At 37.7% G+C, this 21908-nt stretch overlaps 1 protein-coding gene across 24 annotated transcripts in view; it reads right to left on the reverse strand.

Moving 5' to 3' along the window:
• The window catches only part of LCORL (ligand dependent nuclear receptor corepressor like), a 179209-nt gene that overhangs the window by 57212 nt on the left and 100089 nt on the right, over positions 1-21908 (reverse strand). For 21 of the 24 annotated variants that reach the window (XR_010156487.1, XR_010156485.1, XR_010156490.1 and 18 more), the window contains one exon: positions 8668-8919. Coding sequence is in view for 16 of the 24 variants with exons in the window: in XM_054682807.2 (XP_054538782.1) it covers positions 8668-8919 (252 nt within the window). In the remaining 8 variants the exon portion in view is untranslated. Of the gene's footprint in view, positions 1-8667; positions 8920-15678; positions 15923-21908 lie in introns of those variants that run through there. The other 3 variants (XM_063809418.1, XM_063809422.1, XM_063809419.1) reach the window with 2 other exon arrangements.

The raw sequence follows: 21908 nt of genomic DNA on the forward strand, positions 1-21908 counted from the left end.
TCTGACTTAAATGCCCTGACCTTAGATCTTCATATGGAGGACTTCCTCTATTATTCAAGTCTCAGCTCAAACTCACTTCTTTATGGAGGTCTTCCTCAACGATCTTATCTAAAATAACCTCTCAGTCACTTTTGATATCTTGCTTAGTGATTCTTTTGTAAAATTATGGGCATGCTGACAGGCATATTTGGAAAAAGTAACAATTAACTTCTGGAAATGAAAAGTATAATGACAAATTAGAAACTCAAGACACAGGTTAAATCATGATTGACATAGCTTGAAAGAGAATTAGTAAATTGGGAAATATTTCTGAATAAACTAATCATGATATTACACAGAAACAAACAGATGGAAAATGTGAAAAGGAAGAGGTAGGGAGGATAAAATAAGAAGATCCAAAATATGTCTAAATGGATTTTGAAAGGAAATAAAAGTGAGAGTAAAAATATATTTGAACAAATAATGGCTGAAAAATGTCCACAATTGATGAGATTTCTCCTTAGTTTTAGGAAACATATAACTCTTAAGTAGAATAAAGAAAGGAAATCTGCTTCCCCTGTCACCTCATCAAACTGCTTGTGACCCATGCTGCCTTGTTGGATTGTGACCCGTGCTGCCTTGTTGGATTGCCGGAATGTAGACAGAAATGTATTGTTCTTTTTTTTAAAAAAAAATGTAATTGCTACTTGATAAGGACAGAACATTATTCTAGTTTCATGTTTAATCTGAATTAAATATATTCTGTGGCTTATATGAAGAAAAAAAAAAAGAAATCTGCTTCCAAACATATCCAAGACAACCTGCAGAATACCATAAACAAAACAGGGAGAGAAAGAGTGAGAGAGAGCCCAAAAGTAGAGTGTGTAAAGTTACCTATAAGGAAAAGACTATTAGTTGGCAGTCACAACAATCATACCAAACAGATAATTATGTACCTAGAGAGAACGTCTTTTAAGAACGAAAGTGAAAAAGAAAATGAAATTAAAAAAAAAAAACAAAATCCTGAGAGTTTACTACCAATAAACCCTTATTTAAGGAATGTCTGATCCCAGAAGAACATGTGAAATATAAGAAGAAATGATAAGCAAAAGAGATGATAATCATGTATGTAATTCTCAACAAAAATTGATGATATAAAACAAATGGTTGTGTTTAAGTTGTGATGTCACAAGAAGGGAAACACAGCACTGAATATAGCTGTAAGTGTCAGGGCAGGTGACTCTAAATTTTTTATATTAACTATACCTTTAAAACCTTCTAAGGTAACTACAAACTTAATAGCAGTAGAGTATATAACTTCAAAGTAAGCAAAGAAAGAAAAGTGAGGAAACCCAATCCAAAAGAAAATAAGGAGGAAAAAAAAGCATAACAAGACCAAATAAACAGCAGACAAAATGGTTGAAACAAATAATTACAAGGGTAACAAATGCTACAAAACAATATAGGATATTATATAAAAATACTGTAAGAACCCCAAACTAAATATGAGTAAGAATAAGAATATCAATGTGTGTGTCTGTGTACATCCAATATGGGAGGTGTGGAGGAGGCTTTCCTAAGAAACTAATGTTTAAAAGGAGACCTGGAAAAAAAATAAGTAATATGTATTTACAAAAAAAACTGGTTGGGGGTAGAAGGTAGCTTTTTTGTCAGTGTTCTGAGGTTCTGAGAGTGTATGACATATTTAAGAAAATGAGAAAAAGCCAATATGAAGACTAAAGAAAGAGAGACACAAGATGTGGCTGGATAGGTGGGCAGGGGCTGGTTCCTGGAGTTTAGGATTTTAGACGTTATCTAAAGGGCAATATGAAGCCATTAAAGGATTTTCAGCAGGAGAGCGTAGGCCTAGATCTGGAATTTTAAAGTATCACCTGTTTCTTCTATCCCTGCAGTCAGAGGAGATTAGATTAGAAGGGACACAGAACCATCTAGACATATGTTTTATTTTTCAGGTCGACTAAAACATGGCATCTTCCCAAGCATGGAATATAACATTTTCTTCCACATGTTTTTAGCCACAGAAAACAAAAGCTCGGCATAGAAAAATAAGATAGACAATTTCGTTAGCGGACATAGAAATTTTTTTGAACTGAACTTTAAAAACTGTTTAGTGATTTCCAAACAGAATTACAAAACTTAATTTATAAACCACATAATTAAGCATACATAACATCATAAAACTATATGTGACTCTCTTACACATAGTAACACCTACCTTAATCACAGCCAAGAAAGCACAACAGTGGTGGTGGCAGCAGCAACAAAGGATACTTAATGACAACTAAATATGCGGCTGAAATTCATATATTTTATTCAATATAGTCTCTCAAATAGTCACTTGAAGCCTACTTAGTATTAGTCCTATACATAATTTGTTAAAAAGAAATTTAAACTAGAAGTTATGGATTCCAAAGTTGACCCTACTGATAACATTTTGAAGTAATTAAAAAAAATCTTACTCATCTCTTGCTAATTAAGAGAAAATAATCCTAAAATTTTCAAATCATTACATGGTGGTACAATAGTTAATGTCCATTATCATGACACAATGTTCCACATGGCATTTTAAAAAGTATTAAAAAGTATATTTCAGAATATTTTGCAGCCAAAATGTTTAAAATGGAAAATTTCACTGCAGAAACGCCCTAAATGCAATGGTCAAGTCTCAACTCTCATTTAGTTATCCGTGGCATTTGAGGATGGTGAGGATTTTTAATTGAATAAATAAATCCAATATACTGTGTACCATACCAAGCAGTGGAGACACAAAAGTGAAAAAAGACAAGTTTCCTGCTCCCAAAGGCAGATAAACATGCAAACAATTACAATGCATTGAGAGGTTTACTATAATGAAAGTTCTACCAGAATATTCACTGGATCTTATGGCAGAAGACTGCATTAACAAAGTTAATGAAGTATTCCATCTCTGCCCAATCTGATCTTGTTCTGTATAGGATTGCCTATGCTTCATAGTTGTTACAGTAATGATAAAGGTCTCTAAGTTGCAAATTTCTTCTTGTACATTGGAATTTAGGAGTTTTTACTCTGGCCCTAGATTAAAACTGATATTTAAAAAATATATACTTGACACACTAATGTTATTTATATCTGTTTCTTAACTCAATGTACTAGGACAAAAAAGAATCCTGGGTATAGGCAATGCATGCCTCACCTTTCTACCACTTTCTGAGGCTCAGAGTATTTATACAAATCTAAATAATTTAAAATGCACAAAGAAATATCCTCAAATATTTGAAATGCCTGGATAGAAAGTACAATGGAGAGGAAAATAGGCATGTTTTCCTCAGGGAAACCATATTTTAAGTGAGTGTAGAGTTTGTGAAAGAGAAGGCAATGACAATGAGGAAGATGGAAACTGACTTATGAAGAACAATTAAGGAAGTTGAAAAAATTTGTAGAGTAAACAGACATTTGAAGAAACCTAATAGTTTCAACAAACATTTACAGCATTACTATGTCAAAGGACTAGAGTTTCTCATATTGTTGCAGAAAGAAAAGCAAAACAAGACGGAAGAAAACCCTAAAGGTTATCATGGAAAAGGGAAGTCTTGGAGACATAATAATTTTTACAAGTATTTACAGTAAAGTAAAACGCTGTTGCAGATGAAAAAATATAAAACAATGAGTATATTCTTCATAGATATGAGCCTAACTATTAGAGTTGTCAAAGATTTTTGGTAAATACTTATTCACTCAGAGGCTGAATTACCATCTCTTATAATATAGAATAAAAGAATCCTATATAGGGAAGGAGGCTAGGCAAGATATTCTTATAAGTATCTTTTTCTTTGCTTATTTGCCTATTCCAATATCTTCTTCTGAGACTTGTCTTTGCCTATTTTTCTTATCAGTTGTCTGTCTCACTGGCTGTAGTTTTGTTAGCTGAATGCTTTCTAGATACATCAGTTACAGATGAGGCTTGACATTTCACTTTCTTCAGTGACTTTATACTTAAGTTTTAGATTTGAGTACAGTCAAATATACAAAATTGTTGTATGGACTGTGATTCTTGCATTTTAAGAACTTCTTCCCTATTTTGAATTAAGATATTATCCTATAATTTCCTCTCTTTTAGTTTTGCTTTTCACATTTAGCTTTTAAACCCAACTAGAACTACTTTTATGAGTGGTGTAAGGTAGGGATCCGCCCCTTATCACCCTTTTGGGTAATCAATTGCCCTGGAACTATTTATGAATACGGTATCTTTCCCCGTGATTTATAACGACATTTCTGTCTTGCACTAAGATTCCACTATTGTTTGGGAGCTTCTGGGCTTACTGATCTGTCCTACTTATTTTTATCCTGGCCAATAGCACCCTGTTTTAATTACTGCACTTAATGCTGCTACGTTTAGCAAGACTTTATTTACCACCTTGACTTGGTTATTCTTGGCTCTTTAAGTCTTGCTTGCAAATTTTAGGATCAGCAAGCCACATTTAACAACAAATCCTGTCAGAATTCTGCCTGGAATGACATTGAATCTGTAAGCATCAGTCCTCACATTCATTTAAAGTATAATCATTCATTTTGCTGGTCTTCTTTTACTTCCTTCAATATATTTTTATAATATTCTCCATAAGACCTGACATAGTTTATCCGTTTCATTCTTAGGCATTTCACTGTTTTTCCTGTTGTTGCAGCTATTGAAAATGTAACTTTTTTAAAACTAGATTTTCTGATTGGGTGGCTGAGTAAGGACCTCTCATCAAATGTTTAAAACTGATGATAGTGTGCATTTTTTGTGTTATCTTTTATTTTAAATCTTTAGGTTATAATGTCTTTGGTAGTAGAGGTGCCCATCTATTATTCTTTGTTTGATATTTTTATCATAAATATATCAGCTTTTGCAGAATAACTTTTTTTGTATCTATTAGGACATAATTTTTAATTTAGAAAATTAAGAAAAGTTTTCAAATGCTTAATCATCCATGCCTCCTTAGTCATTATTTATTATGTTCTTATACCTCACTTTACTCAATTTGCTGATATTTATTAAGGATTTTTGCATCTAGGTTTGTAAGTTGAAATATTTCTTTCTTTTGCTATCTTTGTCTGGTTTTCGCATCAAGATTATACCAACATTTCTTTTTTTTCTACTCTTTGAAACAGAGTAGAAAAAAAGGAAAGCACAAAATAGGAATTATCTGTTGCTTTAAGAGTATATAAAGTTACCTATAAAACTATTTGGCATGGAGAATTTCATAAACTTATGGTTTATACTACCCATAAATGTATCTACATCATTTATGGATAGATTATCTATTGGATTTATGGATTGTCATCTAATTTGAATAAAGTAACTCACCAAATAAATAACTGGCTTAAATGAGTATTGCTAAAAAATTACAGAGTGAGAATAATATGAAAAATGTAAGCACTAGCAAATAGCAACATAAAAAACGGCATAACTGACACTGCTACCACTAGTATGAGCTCTTCATTGACTATACTATGAAGTAAAAACAGTGAAATCAGGCCAAAAAAAGGTTAAATTCTTAAGGAAGCTATGTGAAATATGGGTTTATACTTTCTATCATTGTTAATGAAACTCTCCTAAAGTATATCATCATTCAATAAGATACTGGCAGTGAAGTCATCATGATTAGCAAGACATTTAAAAATTGTTTATAACATCTTTATTTAAATCCTAAAATATTTATAGAAAGATTAGTACACATACTGTGTTAGTGGGTACATATACACACATCCATATGTACACACAAATGCATCAAAGGGTATGTGCTTCATTTTTCCTTGTTTGGTATGCAAGTAGACAAATTTTAAGAAACTACCCATCCATACCATGGCAGAATGGTTTCATAAAAGAAAATCTGATCTTGTTACTCTCAGTCTGGTAGCTTTCTATGACCCTAAGAAAAGTCAAAATTTGGTCCCTACCTACTTCTTTAGCTTCATCTACCATCACTCTTCCCCGTGCCCTCTATACCTCAAACCACATTAAACTAAATAATTTCTATCCTCAAGAAGACTAGAATCACATATGACAATAAGTCATTCAAAAACTTAAAATTATCAAGAAGACTAGTTATAGATTTATATCCACTATCACTACTCTTTCCAAACTCAGGATTTTCACATATTTTTGCACTTTGTTTAGACTATTACAATAATTTAAATAATTACATGACTTGTGTTCTACATATACATGGATCTGTCTTGCCACTTAACTTCATAGAATCAAAGATCTAAGGACTGGAAATTTACTTTTAAAATGCCTTTTTTTTTTTTTTTTTGAGACAGAGTCTTGCTCTGTTGTCAGGCTGGAATGCAGTGGCGCGATCTTGGCCCACTGCCACCTCTGCCTCCCGGGTTCAAGCGATTCTCCTGCCTCAGCCTCCCAAATAGCTGGGACTACAGGCATGTGCCACCACGCCCAGCTAATTTTTGTATTTTTAGTAGAGACGGGGTTTCACCATGTTGGCCAGGATGTTGATCTCTTGACCTCGTGATCCACCCACCTCAGCCTCCCAAAGTGCTGGGATTACAGGTGTGAGCCACCATGCCCGGCCAAAATGCCAACTATTCTAACCACTCATCTGATGCTTTTCAATACCTCCAATGACAAGGCAATCAGGGAATCATTCCTTCTTTCCTTAGCAATTTCCTTAGAAATATTCTTTCTTATCTAGACCTGAAATCTGTTTCCCTCTAACCTCTAGCTAGTGATCCTAACTCAACTCATTGGACCATTCACAGAAAACTCAGTCCTACGTTACTGTAACAGCCATACAAGTATTCATAGATCACTATCATGTTACTTCTAAGGCTTCTTCTGTGGTGATGAGGAACGGGGGGGGTAGACAGTACGGTGAGAGTAGTATTTGAGAATCTTTCATGAGTTTGTTACTAAATATTTAATTCTCACATTGTTCCAATGGGTCCATTATTATTATGGCCAAATTACAATTGAAGAAATTAAAGGTCTGACAGGTAACATTACTTGTTCAAGTAACTTAAGTAAGTAGCAGAGCTGGGATTTCAACCACTAGTCTGTCACATACCAAAGCCTACGTTCTAGTCTCTTCAGAAATCCCCAAAAGGAGAGGAAATATAAGGGAATATAAGGCATGGAAAAGCAAATAAAAAAAATTCTAAAAATCCTCTATTTTCCAAGTTCCAAAATTCTAAGTACTGATATTTTTTTCCTTAAGCCTTCACAGGTGTCCAACCCTTTGATTGTGAGGATATTTTTTACCTATCTGTGGTGGCAGATATCATAAAAATAACACAGGGAACCCCCCCACCGGCTTTTTAGAGCTCATCAGCTATAGTCAGTGTGTTAGTGTATTTTATGTGTGGCCCAACACAACACTTCTTCTCCCATTGTAGCCCGGGGAAGCCAAAAGGTTGGACACCCATGCGATATCATAGTTATCTTTTGACATTTCTTTCTCTATCTTATAAGCTATTATCTTAAAATCTGTCAGATATTGTCACATAAATACTTGCAACCTAGTATTAGGGAACAAAAAAGGAAAAATTATTCCCATATTTCAGCCCCTCTAAATTTTAATCTGATTTACACACTGAAAAGACTGTATCTTCAAACACTAACTAGTATATTCTTTTTTTTTAAGAGACAGAGTTTCGCTCTTGTTGCCCAGGCTGGAGTGCAATGGTATGATCTCGGCTCACGGCAACCTCTGCCTCCTGGATTCAAGCAACTCTCCCGCCTCAGCCTCTCGACTAGCTGGTATTACAGGCATGTGCCACAGTGCCCGGCTAATTTTGTATTTTTAGTAGAGACGGGGTTTCTCCATGTTGGTCAGGCTGGTCTTGAATTCCCGACCTCAGGTGATCCACCTGCCTCGGCCTCCCAAAGTGCTGGGATTACAGGCGTGAGCCAGCACGCCTGGCCTAACTAGTATATTCTTCTTAAGAGCCCCAAACTAACATCACTGCCTTCTGGAATCAAATTTAATGATAACTTTTTTCTTATGGCTTCAAAGACTGACAATACTATTCCTAGTCCATATTAACAAAAGCTACCTAAATTGTCCTTTGTTCTGATAAACACTTAAGTCCTTCGCACACACTTAAAAGGCTCTTCTTCTTGCCTTTCCTCTGTGAAGTTATGGTTCTCTTTTAATTAAACTCTATAAGTCCAACATGGTCTTCATCATTCAGGTTCCTTATGACAAATGTTTCTCCATATAGTTAGTTACATGATAACATTATATTTGTCACAGACATTCCATTTCCTCTGTTCCAAGTTATATTATAAACAACTGGAAGATAAATAATCTATTTTTTTCTCACTTAAATACAAAAAAAAATGAACAAGCAAGTGCTTACTGTTTTCAGCTGTCCACTATAAAAATAATTATTTCTTATAAAAATCTATTTATATCCTTTATTTGTTTATATGCTTTATTTTTAAGCTGTTTATTAGGATACACTTTATTGCAAAAGGAGTTGAGAGCAACTCAGATTTTCTCTTTTATAAACAAAGATGCAAGTACAAAAGCTGTAAATAGGTACTTCTCTCCAGCACACATTACATAAGCAAATTAAAAGTCATATTACATCCAAAATAAATTTCCCTATGAATATAAAAAGTTATAAATATACATTTAACAATATAAAACATCAAATTATATATTAAATGCACACAAAAAATCTTACCTTGCTGAGTATTTTGTTCTTGCATTCGATTCACAGTGAGGTCTAAGGGGCCTTCCTGCTCTTCCAGAAGGGAGTTTTCTGCTTGATTCATTTGGATACTTTTACATACTATACTTGGTCCAATTGAACCATTTCTATTCTCTTGAGTTTTACCACTTTTTGAAATGTACTCAATCGCAAATTGACGTATCATCTTTTTCATTAATTCCTGAGCAACTAGGGGAATGTTAGGATCACAGTTCTGAGGAAGATCTAGGGAAGAAATAAATATAATAATCATTTTAAAAAGAGAAAGGCAAATCACCAACATTTAAATTTATTTTTATTACAAATTAATGACTTCAGAAGTCTTTTAGCATCAGTCCATAACTCCCAATGTTTTCTGGGAATTAGCAATAAAAGCTTTGTAGATTTAATCAGCTTTATAATAATATATCAACCAAAAATGTGGCATATTTAATTACTTCTTACAATTAAACATTCTCTGGTCCCAAACTAAAATACAAATAAAGAATTAGACATAGAAGCAGAACAACTTATTCTCAAGAGTTTTAATATTCATTCAGATATATTTTACTAGACATTAAAACACTCAGTATGTGAATATAAATTGTATAAGTAACCAATTTTTATCCTAATATACAATGTGCATGCATTAACTAGGAAAACGTCTAAATTCTTATAATTCTGTATCCATTAAATTCTTCAATTCTATAAAATGTGCATTTCATATATATCCTGAATTTCATCATCAAGGATTTTCTTTCGATTTTTTATATAGAAAAATTTTGATTATAAATAAAAGATGAAAGAATAGTACAATGACATAGCTTCCACTAATATTCAAGAACTGTTACTAGTCTGCCAAATTAGCTTTCTTTTTACTTTATTTTTATTTGTAGAACCACTGAAACTGTAGAATAATTACAATTTACTTCTAAATATTTCAGCACGGATATCCTAAGATACTTCTGTAAAATGAGAATATCATTGAGAGTTTTAACCAAAACATTTTGATCAAGTACAACTATAATAAAGTTCAACAGTAATAATACAACTCTGTCTGAAACTTATATAGTTGGTAAAACAACTGAATGATTTTAGTAAGAAGTGTGGGATAAGAACAGATAACTTATATACACAGTGCACAATAGCGATACAGAGATTTAGTATTGGGGGTGGTGGCTTTTATACACACATTTCTGGTTTGGCTCCATTCCCTTTATTTATTCTGCCCCTTTAGATGTAAGGTGATTGGTAAATTGGAAAGGATGACTAGAGAAACTTGTTTTTTGAGTAGGGATATACTTTTTCCTCTTAGAAACGGGCCTACTTGTAGAGATACTAGTTCTCTACTCCTTAAATGTCTAAACCCTTACTCAGGTAGATCAGTGTTATGTGAATAGGCCTTCTCTGATCCATGGCTGTCAGAGACTGAAGTGGAAGTCTCCCTAGTTTTGTGTTTCAGTATTAGTTAAAATACTTGTCTAAAAGACTTAAAGAGAAGTCTTCCAAACAGCATCTATCATTAATTGGTCCATGGCTCTAAAATACAAGAAGGTTTCAAAATACACTATTTGGAGGTGAGGAGAGGCAACAAACCCACTCTCACCACAACTATTGTCACATTTGGTAGCAAAACATGACTTAAGCTGATATAAGCTGGTCCTGCATAACTGTCAATATATTTGATCACAGGGTGCTATCTCAGACTTGTTGGAGATATTACAAAACATTGTATTACCTGTTTCAAAACAAATAATTTTGAATTCTGAAAAACATCTGAAAGAGGGAACTATGGGCCTATAAGAAAAACACAATTTTAGCCTTCACTTCCATTGTTTGTTTAGAACCTGATAGGAAAGAGGGACACTATTCGTTTTGGGGCAGTGGCATAAAAGACCTAGCTATAGTTTGGGATCTTAGCCATCTTTATGAACTTAGGCTAGTTACATATTCTCTCCATGCCTCAGTTTCTACATTCATTAAGACAGAAATAATAATAGAACCTGGGATACTATTTATGGGGCTTGCTCACTGGATGCTGTAAGGATTATATGAGATTGTAGATAAAATACTTAACTCTGTACTTGGCATATTAATAGTCCAGTAAATGTTAGCTGTTAGTAGAAATAATATGACAAAAAAAAAGATGCAGGCTGAGCACTTATATTTTATTTAAATCACCAAATGGCAAATAAGTAAAAGTACGAGGGGTCTTCAAAGTTCATGGAAAACACATATTATAAAAAACCTATGCATAGGTTTCAAGAATTTTTTGCACCAAAATAAACTACTAACTTGTTATAACGTGTAAACGGCATCTAGTTTGAGGCACTAAGAAGGATAAGACATCAGTTTGAAAACATCCAGTATCAGAGCAACATGAGTTCTGCTAAAATTGAAGCAAGAACAAATATTAACTACACGGTAAAGCTTGGGTGGAAGAATGGTAAAATCACTGGTAATTTTGAAAAAGCTTATGAGGATAATGGCCTAAAGAAACCAGCAGTTTAAAAATGGATAACTTGGTCGTTGGCAAAGTCTGAGTCCTGTCCTCTCACTCTCCTCCCTGGACAGCATGAGCTTCACCACTTGCTCCACCTTCTCCACCAGCTACTGTTTCCTGGACTCCGTCCAAGCGCCCAGCTATGGTGCCTGGCTGGTCAGCAGCGTGGCTGGTGTCTATGCAGGTGCCGGGAGCTCTGGTTCCCTGATCTCCATGTCCTGCTCCACCAGCTTCCAGGGCGGCTTGAGGTCCGGGGACCTGGCTGTGGGGATGGCCGGGGGTCTGGCAGGAAAGGGAGGCATCCAGAATGAGGAGGAGACCATGCAAAGTCTGAATGGCCAGACCATGCAAAGCCTGAATGACTGCTTGGCCTCCTACCTGGACAGAGTGAGAAGCCTGGAGACCAAGAACTAGAAGTTAGAGACCAAAATCTGGGGGCACCTGGAGAAGAAGGGACCCCAGGTCAGAGACTGGAGCCATTACTTCAAGACCATCAAAGACGTGAGGGCTCAGATTTTCGCAAATACTGTGGACAATGCCCGCATTGTTCTGCAGATCGACAATGCCCGTCTTGCTGCTGATGACTTTAGAGTCAAGTATGAGACAAAGCTGGCCGTGCACCAGTCTGTGGAGAGCAACATTATGGGCTCCTGCAAGGTCACTGATGAAACCAATGTCACTTGGCTGCAGCCGGAGACACAGATCGAGGCTCTCAAAGAGGAGCTGCTCTTCATGAAGAACCATGAAGAGGAAGTAAAAGGCCCACAAGCCCAGACTGCCAGCTCTAGGGTGACTGCGGAGGTAGATGCCACTAAATCTCAGGACCTTGCCAAGATCATGGCAGACATCTGGGCCCAATACGACGAGCTGGCTCAGAAGAACCGACAGGAGCTAGACAGGTTACTGGTCTCAGCAGATTGAGGAGAGCACCACAGTGATCACCACACAGTCTGCCAGAATTGGAGCTGCTGAGATGGTGCTCGTGCAGCTGAGACTTACAGTCCAGTCCTTGGAGATGGACCTGGACTCGATGAGAAATCTGGAGGCCAGCTTGGAGAATGGCCTGAGGGAGGTGGAGGCCTGCTACGCCCTGCAGATGGAGTAGCTCAATGGGCTCCTCCTGCACCTGGAGTCGGAGCTGGCACAGACCCGGGCAAAGAGGCAGCACCAGGCCCAGGAGTACGAGGTCCTGCCAAACATCAAGGTCAAGCTGGAGGCTAAGATCGACACCTGCTGGAAGATGGCGAGGACTTCAATCTTGGTGATGCCCTGGACAGCAGCAATTCCATGCAAATCATCCAAAAGACCACCAGCCACCAGATAGTGGATGGCAAAGTGGTGCCCGAGACCAGTGACACCAAAGTTCTAAAACATTAAGCCAGCAGAAGCAGGGTCCGCTCTGGGGAGGAGGAGGCCAGTAAAAAGTTCAGGGGTCAAAAAAAATGGACAACTCATTTTAAAGGATGAGATGATGTTGAAGATAAAGCCTGCAGTGACAGAACATCCGCATCAATTTGTGAGGACAAAAATCCATTTTGTTTGCATCCCAACTGAAGAGGACTGGTGATTAACAACAGGAATGACAGTCAACACCACAGACATCTTGACGGACGTTAGCTTACACAATTCTGACTCAAAAATTAAAGCTGAGATTTCCACTCAATGGGTGCCAAGACCATTGCGACCAGATCAGTTGCAGACAACAGCAGAGCTTTCAATGAAAAATTTAAACCAGTGGGTTCAAGAGAAGCATGTCTTCAAAGAATTGTAAAAGGTGATGAAACACGGCTTTACCAATATAATCCTGAAGGTAAAACACAATTAAAGCAATGGCTACCAAGAGGTGGAAGTGGTCAAGTCAAAGCCAAAGCAGATTGGTTAAGAGCAAAGGTTATGGCAACAGTTTTTTGGAATGTTCAAGGCATTTTGCTTTTGACTTTCTGGAGGCCCAAAGAAATAACGTCTGTTTATTATAAGAGTGTTCTGAGAAAGGCAGCCAAAGCTTGAGCAGAAAAATGCCCAGGAAAGCTTCACCAGGGTGTCCTCCACAACAATGCTCTTGCTCATTCCCTTCATCAAACAAGGGCAATATGGCAAGAGTTATGATGGGAAATCATCGGGCGTCCACCTTACAGTCCTCATTTGATGCCTTCTAATTTTTTTGTTTCCTAATCTTAAAAAAACTTTAAAGGTCACCCATTTTTCTTCAGTTAATAATGTAAAAAAAATTGTATTGACATGGTTAAATTCCCAGTTCTTTCCAGTATGGACTAAATGGCTGGTATTCTTGCTTACAAAAGTGTCTTGAATTGGATGGAGCTTATGTTGAGAAATAAACTTTGTATTTTTTATTTCTATCTTTGAATTCCATTTTTCCACGAACTTTTTAAAGTCCCCTCATATTTGTTAACTTCGTAACTGGAAAAATATAAAAGACATACTTTATAAACCCATGTGATACTTTTTTGGTCCAAACTAGATTATATTAGCACATGTAACCTAACTAAAGTGCATTATCAAAACAAGAAATATCCATGTTGCACAAAGGATTTCAAAGATATACCACTGCTTGATGATTATCTTTAGAAATCTTTGAAGGCTTCTATGAACATTCTTCTTCACCTTTTTTCAAATCTAATCTTGCTTTGTATTATGTATTTAAAGGAGATACCAGCTTTACTTTTAGGTATTTTAGTTAACTGTCCTGAATTGTATTACTAACATCATCACTTTATCAATTCAATATGATTATATCTGCCATAAAGGACAGACATTATTAGACCCATATCATGTGACTAGGGCTATACTTTAGGATTGAATTTACAGCAAAGTTTAAAGCACAATACATAGTGCTACTCTGTTTTATTCACCCACTCACTTTTTGTCCCTTTATACTATATTGTGGAATAAGTCCATGTGTGAGACCAAAGGACCTGGCAAAAGAGAGGGAGCAAAACAGACAGACAGACAAAGAGAATGCTTCTCAGCTGCTGACTGGTTAGTCAGCCTCTTAAATCACTTGCACAAGTTGTCATAACTACAAAAAAGCAAACAACTGAAGATCTAGATGTAGGTTAGGAATTGTAAACTCAAATTTTTACAAGGATCAGGCTAGTAGTAAACATTTGCCTAGAAGAATGTTGCCACCCGGAAATAGGGTTTACTGCCCCCTATCAGACAAGAACAATTATTTTTTGCCTTATTTCTTCACTTCCCAAAGTTAACTAATTTAAAAACACCTGTGTGACTGCTGCTTCAAGATGGTCCTCAATAATTCCTGCCTCCTGATATAACACTGCTGTGCAATACCCTCTTAGCCTCCATGTTGTATCATGGGTGGTCTGTGTAACCAATAGCGTACTGCCAAAGTATTTGTCACTTTGGAGATTATGTTATAAATGAATGAAGTTTTCATACTGGACACTGATGAACATTGATGCTCCTGGTTGTTTTCTCTTTTGCCCCTCTTCTCCCCTCCTTTTATTTTCTCTTTCTCCCCTTCCGTTTCCCTCCTCCTCTATCTCCTTCTCCCCTTCATTTGTCTATCCCTTCATCTCTCTCTCTCTCATCACTCCAGAGAAAGCCATAACTATAAGCAGTCCCATGAGGTGGCTCATGTGAAGAAAGATGGAAGCCTCCTGCAAGCAGCCAAATGTGTGGACTTGTAAGACATTCTACAGCATTCAAATCTCCTATGACCACAACCCAGCTCACTCCTTGATTGTAGCCTCATGAACAAGTGAGCCAAAACCAACTAGGTGAGCAATTCTCAGGTTACTGACCCCAGAGAAAATAAGAAATAATAAATGTCTGTTGTTTGAAACTCAGTTTTGAAAGTAATCTGTTATAGTCATAAATAATATAGATTTTGGTGCATATTAGTGGGATGCTGCTGTAATAAAAAACTGAAAAGGTAGGTGTCACTTTCAAACCAGGAAGTGGCCTTTGGGAATAGTATTAATGAAAGTCTGAAGTAACTTCAATAAGCTGTTAATAGCCACAGCCTTTAAGAAGGCTGCAGAGTAAGAACCTCTAGAAAAATGAGGTAAATATTACTGGAATTATGTAATGGGAGAGTTTCACAACACTATTATCTTCAGTAACTTGGGAAGTAGAAAATGTGTCCAATGAATTGGATGATCTATCTAGGGAAATATCTAAGCAAAGTGTGAAAGGTGGCCCCTGGTTTCTTCTAGTTAATTAAAGTGCAAAAAGAAAGAGATAAACTCAAGGAAGAACTGTGATATGGTTTAGAAGTTTGTCCCCTCTAAATCTCATGTTAAAATGTGATTCTGAATGTTGAAGTTGGGGTCTGATGGGAGGTGATCGGATCATGGTGAAACCAACCCAACTGCCCCCACAGACTGTTCTTTTTGATAAACGTAGAAATTGCCCCTTCTGGTCTTAAAAAGCTTGAAACTTGTATTTGTTTTATCTGAGTTCCTTCCTCAGAAAAGAACCTTCAGGCCTCTCAAAGAAAGTATCAAAGAACTGAAACTCACCAGATGATGGCACCACATCATGAATCCCTCATTCACCATGATTGCGTCCTTGCCCCTTCCCTAATTCTTGTTTTCTTACACACTGTTACATTTCTCCCCTGCTATACAAACTCTTAGTTTTAGTCAGGCAGATGGATTTGAGACTGAGCGCCCATCTCCTTGGCTGCAGCCACTGATTAAAGCCTTCCTTGGCAATAACTGTTGTTTCAGTGATTGGCTTTCTGTGAAGCAAGCATCAAGACCTACATCAAACCACTGGTGTTTTGGTAATAATGGGGCGGATCCCTCATGAATGACTTAGCCCCATCCCCTTGGTGATAAGTGAGTTCTCCCTCAGTCCACGTGAGATCTGGTTGTTTAAAAGTCTGGGACCTCCTCTCTCTTTTTCTTTTGCCATGTGATGTGCTGGCTTCTGCTTTGCTTTCTGCCATGATTGTAAGCTTCCTGAGGTCCTTACCAGAGCTGAGCAGATATTGGTGTCATGCTTGCACAGACTCACAGACTGCAAAAGCATGAAAGCATGAGCCAATTAAATGTCTTTTTTTTTTTTTTTTTTAAGAGAGTGTCCCTCTGTCACCCAGGCTGGAGTGCAGAGGCATGATCTTGGCTCACTGCAACCTCCACCTCCCGGGCTCAAGCAATTCTCATGTCTCCGTCTCCCGAGTAGCTGGGATTACAGGCATGTGCCACCAAGCCCAGCTAAGTTTTGTATTTTTAGTAGCGGCTGGGTTTTGCCATGTTGGCCAGGCCAGTCTGAAACTCCTGGCCTTAAGTGGGCTGCCTGCCTTGGCCTCACAAAGTACTGGCGTGAGCCACCATGCCTGGCCAAACCTCTTTTCTTTATAGATTACTCAGCCTCAGGTATTTCTTTTTTTCTTTTCTTTTTTCGAGACAGTCTCACTCTGTCACCCAGGCTGGGGTGCAATGACAATCTCGGCTCATTGCAACCTCTGCCTCTTGGGTTCCAGCGATTCTCCTGCCTCAGCCTCCCGAGTAGCTGGGATTACAGACATGTGCTACTGCGCCCAGCTAACTTTTGTATTTTTAGTAGAGACGGGGTTTCACCACGTTGGCCAGGCTGAGTTTTTTTTTGTTTGTTTGTTTGTTTTTGAGAAGGAGTCTCGCTCTGTCGCCCAGGCTGGAGTGCAATGGCACAATCTTGGCTCACTCTGCCTCCTGGGTTCAAGTGATTCTCCTGCCTCAGCCTCCCGAATAGCTGGGATCACAGGCGCCTGCCACCACGCCCGGCTAAGTTCTGTATTTTTAGTAGAGATGGGGTTTTGCCATGTTGGCCAGGCTGACCTTGAACTCCCGACCTCAGGTGATCTGCCCGCCTTGGCCTCCCAAAGTGCTGGGATTACAGGCATGAGCCACTGCGCCAGCTGAGATATTTCTTTATAGCAATGCAAGAGCAGCTTAATACAGACTGTTAAACAAAGAGACAGCAGGTTTTGATTGTTTTGAAAATTCTCAGTCTATACAGAAAGCAAATGATGCCAACATTAAGAAATGCTTATTGAGCTAAGATTAAATCAGGAAAACAGCTAGGAAAATATACTTCAGAAAGGTGACTGGTTGTCTTCCAGTTTTGACACTTAATGTTGTGGGTCTCTTGCGGGTTGTTGTTGTTTTGCAGGGTGGGAGGCGGAATGCAACTTCATTAAACAAAAGAACTCTGGGAATTAACCAAAAGCTTATAGCCATCAAGGAATGTCTATTAAAGAAAATCAGCTGAATCTCAAAATCAACTGAATCTCAGTAAGTACAGCAAGCTATCATGGCACTTTAAATTGCACTATCCTTCCTTTGCGCTGAAGTTACAGGGTAACAAAAACAAAACAAAACAAAAAACAAAACAAAACAAAAAATCACTGAAACAAACAATTGCACTATTCTCAGCCTTCCTCCTCAAGACACATGGAGCCCCCATGGCAAACACTGAGAGTCTTACGATTGTAGACGTATGAGGAAACATCTGTTCAATCATTAGTTGATCGATCACTAAGCTAACTAGGTGAAGATGTCAGTGGGCACAGAATTACAAAGAATACTATCTTCACAGAATTAGTTTACAAAAGTCACTAAACAAAGAATAACAACAATGACACAGCAACAACAAACCTTGGGGTGGAGGATAATCTGATTTCCAGTTATCACGCTGTATTATTTTAAATATTTTGTTTTTAAACAAAACATTATGGGACATGCAAAGACATAAAAATGTACCACACATGGGGGAAAAAGTCCACAGAAAATGTCTCTGAGAAAGCCCAGATATTGAACTTATTAGACAAAAAAAACTTTAAATCAGACATTTAAAATACGTTCAAAGAATGAAAGGAAACCATGTATAAACAACTAAAGTATGAGGAGAATATTTCACTAAATAGGCAATTATATAAAGTTATAATAAAGAACCAGACAGAAATTGTGATGTTGAAAAGTATACAAATTAAAATGAAAAATTCACTAGATATACACTGGTAGATTTGACCTGGCAGAAAAAAGAACCAATCAACTTGAACATAGGCAGGTTGAGATCATTCAGTCTAAGGACAAAGATGCGGAGGGTAGGTAAGCAAGTAGGTGAACAGAGCCTCAGAGACCTGTGGGACACCAATCAAATGTATCAAGATTTGCAAAAGGTATTCCCAAAAGGAAAGAAGAGAGAAAAGTAGAAAAAATATTTGAAAAAAATGGCAATGCCCCCAATTTGAAGAAAACATTTATTTACACATCTAAGAAGCTCAACAAATGCCAAGCAGAATAAACTCAGAGATCACATTTAGATGCATCCTAATCAAACCAAAGACAAAGAATAAATTTTGAAAGCAGCAAGAAAAAAAAGTAAAATAAAGTCATCACAAGTAAGGGACTAAACAAACCTTTAGCTAGACAGACCAAGAAAATAACTAAAGAAGGCCTGAGTTATTTTCTAAAACCAGAAATGAAAGAAGATATATCACTACTGATCTTAAAAAAACACAAAAGATTATCAGAAAATACTATAAAAAACAGTACACCAATAAATTAGATAACCTAGATGAAATGGCCAAATTCCTAAAAGGACACAAACTACCAAACTGACTCAAGAAGTAACAGAAAATATGACTAAATCTGTAAAAAGCAAAGGGACTGAATTCATAACCAAAAATTTACCCCAAAGAGAGGCCCAGGAACAAATGGCTTCAATGTTAACCTCTACCAGATATTTAGAGAGAAATTAATCCCAATCCTTAAAAGCTCTTTAATAAAATGGAGGAAACACTTTCAACTCTATTTAAAGGTCAATATTATCCTGATATCAAAACTAGAGAAAGCAAAACTATCAAATAAAAAAAACCTATCCATTAGTAATACACATATTAGATATTGCAGGTTCAGTTCCAGATGACTGGAAAAAAGTGAGTATTGCAATAAAGACAGTCACAAGAATTTTTTGCTTTCCCAGTACCTATAAAAGTTATGTTTACACTATAGCCTATTAAGTGTGTAATAGCACTATGTCTAAAGAAGCACCCATATCTGTGGTATAATGCTACATATTGGTTCTCATCCATGTTTCTTGGATCATAACTTCCACAGCCCTTGTTACAGTCTTTTATTAGGGTGTTGTGTTGGGTGTGTTAGGTCTCAGGAGCAGGCCCCAGGAAATAGAATCTCTCCTGCCCTCCTTTCACCTGCCCTGAAGTAGGACTCCAATCCCCTGCCTTTCTAACTGTGTGTCTTAAGACCATCCTTAGAGATGGTCTTGCCCTATACTCTGGAAGACGGAATGCTGATGTCATGAAGCTTCCATAAAAACCCAAGAGGGCTGGGTTCGGGAGGTTCCAGATAGTTGAACATGTGAAGGGCCCTGGAGGGTGGCACACCCAGGGAGGGCATGGAAGCTCCACACTCCATTCCCCATGCCTTGCCCTGTGCATCTCTTCATTGGTATCCTCTGTAATATCCTTCAGAATAAGCCAGTTAAGTGTTTGCTTGAGTTCTATGAGCCATTCCAGCAAATTAATCGAACCCAAAGAGGGGGTCATGGAACCCCAACTTGAAGCCAGTCACCCTGTGAGATGTAACACTATCTCCAGGTAGATAGTATCAGAATTGAATTAGAGGGCACCCAGGTAGTAAGCACTGCTTGGTATGTGGGGAAAACCATCCAGGCCTCTGGTCACAGAAGTCTTTTTCTGCGTTATGGTGGTATGGAAATAAGAGGAAAAAACGCAGACATTGACAGAGTTTTTCCTGACCAAATACCTTAATTTAAGAATACCTTATTGTTAAAAATTTCTAACAATCATCTCAACCTTCAGCAAGTGGTAATCTTTTTGCTGGTGAAGGGCTTTGCCTCAATGTTGACACCTGCTGAACGATCAGGGTGATGGCTGCTGAAGGGTGGGGTGGCTGTGGCAATTTCTTACATTAAGACAACAATGAAATTTGCCCACTGATTGATTCTGCTTTCAGGAAACATTCCTCTGTAGCATGTGATGCTATTTGATGGCATTTTACCCCAAGTAGAACTTCTTTCAAAATTGGAGTTAATCCTCTCAAACCCTGCCACTCCTTTATCAACTAAGTTTATGCGATATTCTAAATCCTTTGGTGTCATTTCAACAATGCTCACAGCATCTTTGCCAGAAGTAAATTCCCTCTCAGGAAAGCACTTTCTCTGCTCATCCATAAAAAGCAACTCTTCATCTGTTAAAGTTTAAACATGAGATTGCAGCAATTCAGTCACATCTTCAGGCTCTACTTCTCTTTCTAGTTCTCTTGCTGTTTCTACCACATCTGCAGCTGCTTCCTCTTGAAGTCCTCAATGTTATCTATGAGGGTTGGAATCAACTTTTTCCAAATCAACTTCTTCTGTTAATTCTGATATTCTGACTTCCTCCCATGAATCAGTAATGTTCTTTTTTTAATTTATTTTTTATTTTTTGAGACAAAGTCTCACTCTGTTGCCAGGGTGGAGGGCAGTGGCGCAATCTCGGCTCACTGCAACCTCCACCTCCTGGGTTCAAACGATTCCCCTGCCTCAGCTTCCCGAGTAGCTGGGACTACAGGCACGCACCACCACACCTGGTTGATTTTTTTTTGTATTTTAGTAGAGACAGGGTTTCACCATGTTGGCCAGGATGGTCTCAAACTCCTGATATTGTGATCTGCCCCCACCTTGGCCTCCCAAAGTGCTGAGATTACAGGTGTTGAGCCACCGCACCCAACCGAATCAGTAATGTTCTTAATGGCATTTAGTGAATCCTTTCTAGAAGCTTTTCAATTTACCTTGTCCAGATCTATCAGAGGAATCACTATCCCTGGCAGCTACAGCCTTAAAAAATGTATTTCTTTTATAATAAAACTTGAAAGTAGAAATTACTCCTTGATCCATGGGCTACAGAATAGATGTTCTTGTTTTCAGGGCATGAAAACAACATTAGTATCCCTGTATATCTCCATCAGAGCTCTTAGGTAATCAAGTGCATTTTCAGTGAGCTGTAATATTTTGAAAGGAATTCTTTCTTCTGAGTGGTAGGTCTCAACAATGGATGTGATGGTTAATATTCAACTTGACTGGAATGAAGGATGCAAAGTATTGTTCCTGGTTGTGTCTGTGAGGGTGTTGCAAAGGAGATTAACATTTGAGTCAGTGGACTAGGAGAGGAAGACCCACCCTCAGTCGGGGTGGGCACCATATAATCAGCTGCCAGTTAGGCTAGGATAAAAGCAGGTAGCGGAATGTGGAAAAATTAGTCTGGCTAAGTCTTCTGGCCTCCATCCTTCTCTCACGCTGGATGCTTCCTGCCCTCGAACATCAAACTCCCAAGTTCTTCAGCTTTTGGACTCTTGGACCTACACCAGTGGTTTGACAGGGGCTCTCAGGCCTCCGACCACAGACTGAAGGCTGCACTGTTGGCTTCCCTACTTTCGAGGTTTTGGGACTCAGGCTGGCTTCCTTACTCTGCAGCTTGCAGACAGCCTATTGTGGGACTTCAACTTGTGATTGTGTGAGTCAATACTCTTCAATAAACTCCCTTTCATATATACATCTATCCTATTAGTCCTGTCCTGACTAATACAGATTTTGGTACCAGGAGTGGTTCTAGAGGAATAGAACTTTAAAGATGGAGTTTTTAAGTTGGTTTTGGGGTTTCTGGAATTGGCTGCTTAATATGATTAGACCCAAAAATGTTAAGGACTCTACTTCTAACAGTATGGAGAACACTGATAGTCCT

Source organism: Pan troglodytes, chromosome 3 (assembly GCF_028858775.2).
Source record: "Pan troglodytes isolate AG18354 chromosome 3, NHGRI_mPanTro3-v2.0_pri, whole genome shotgun sequence".
NCBI lineage: Eukaryota > Metazoa > Chordata > Mammalia > Primates > Hominidae > Pan > Pan troglodytes.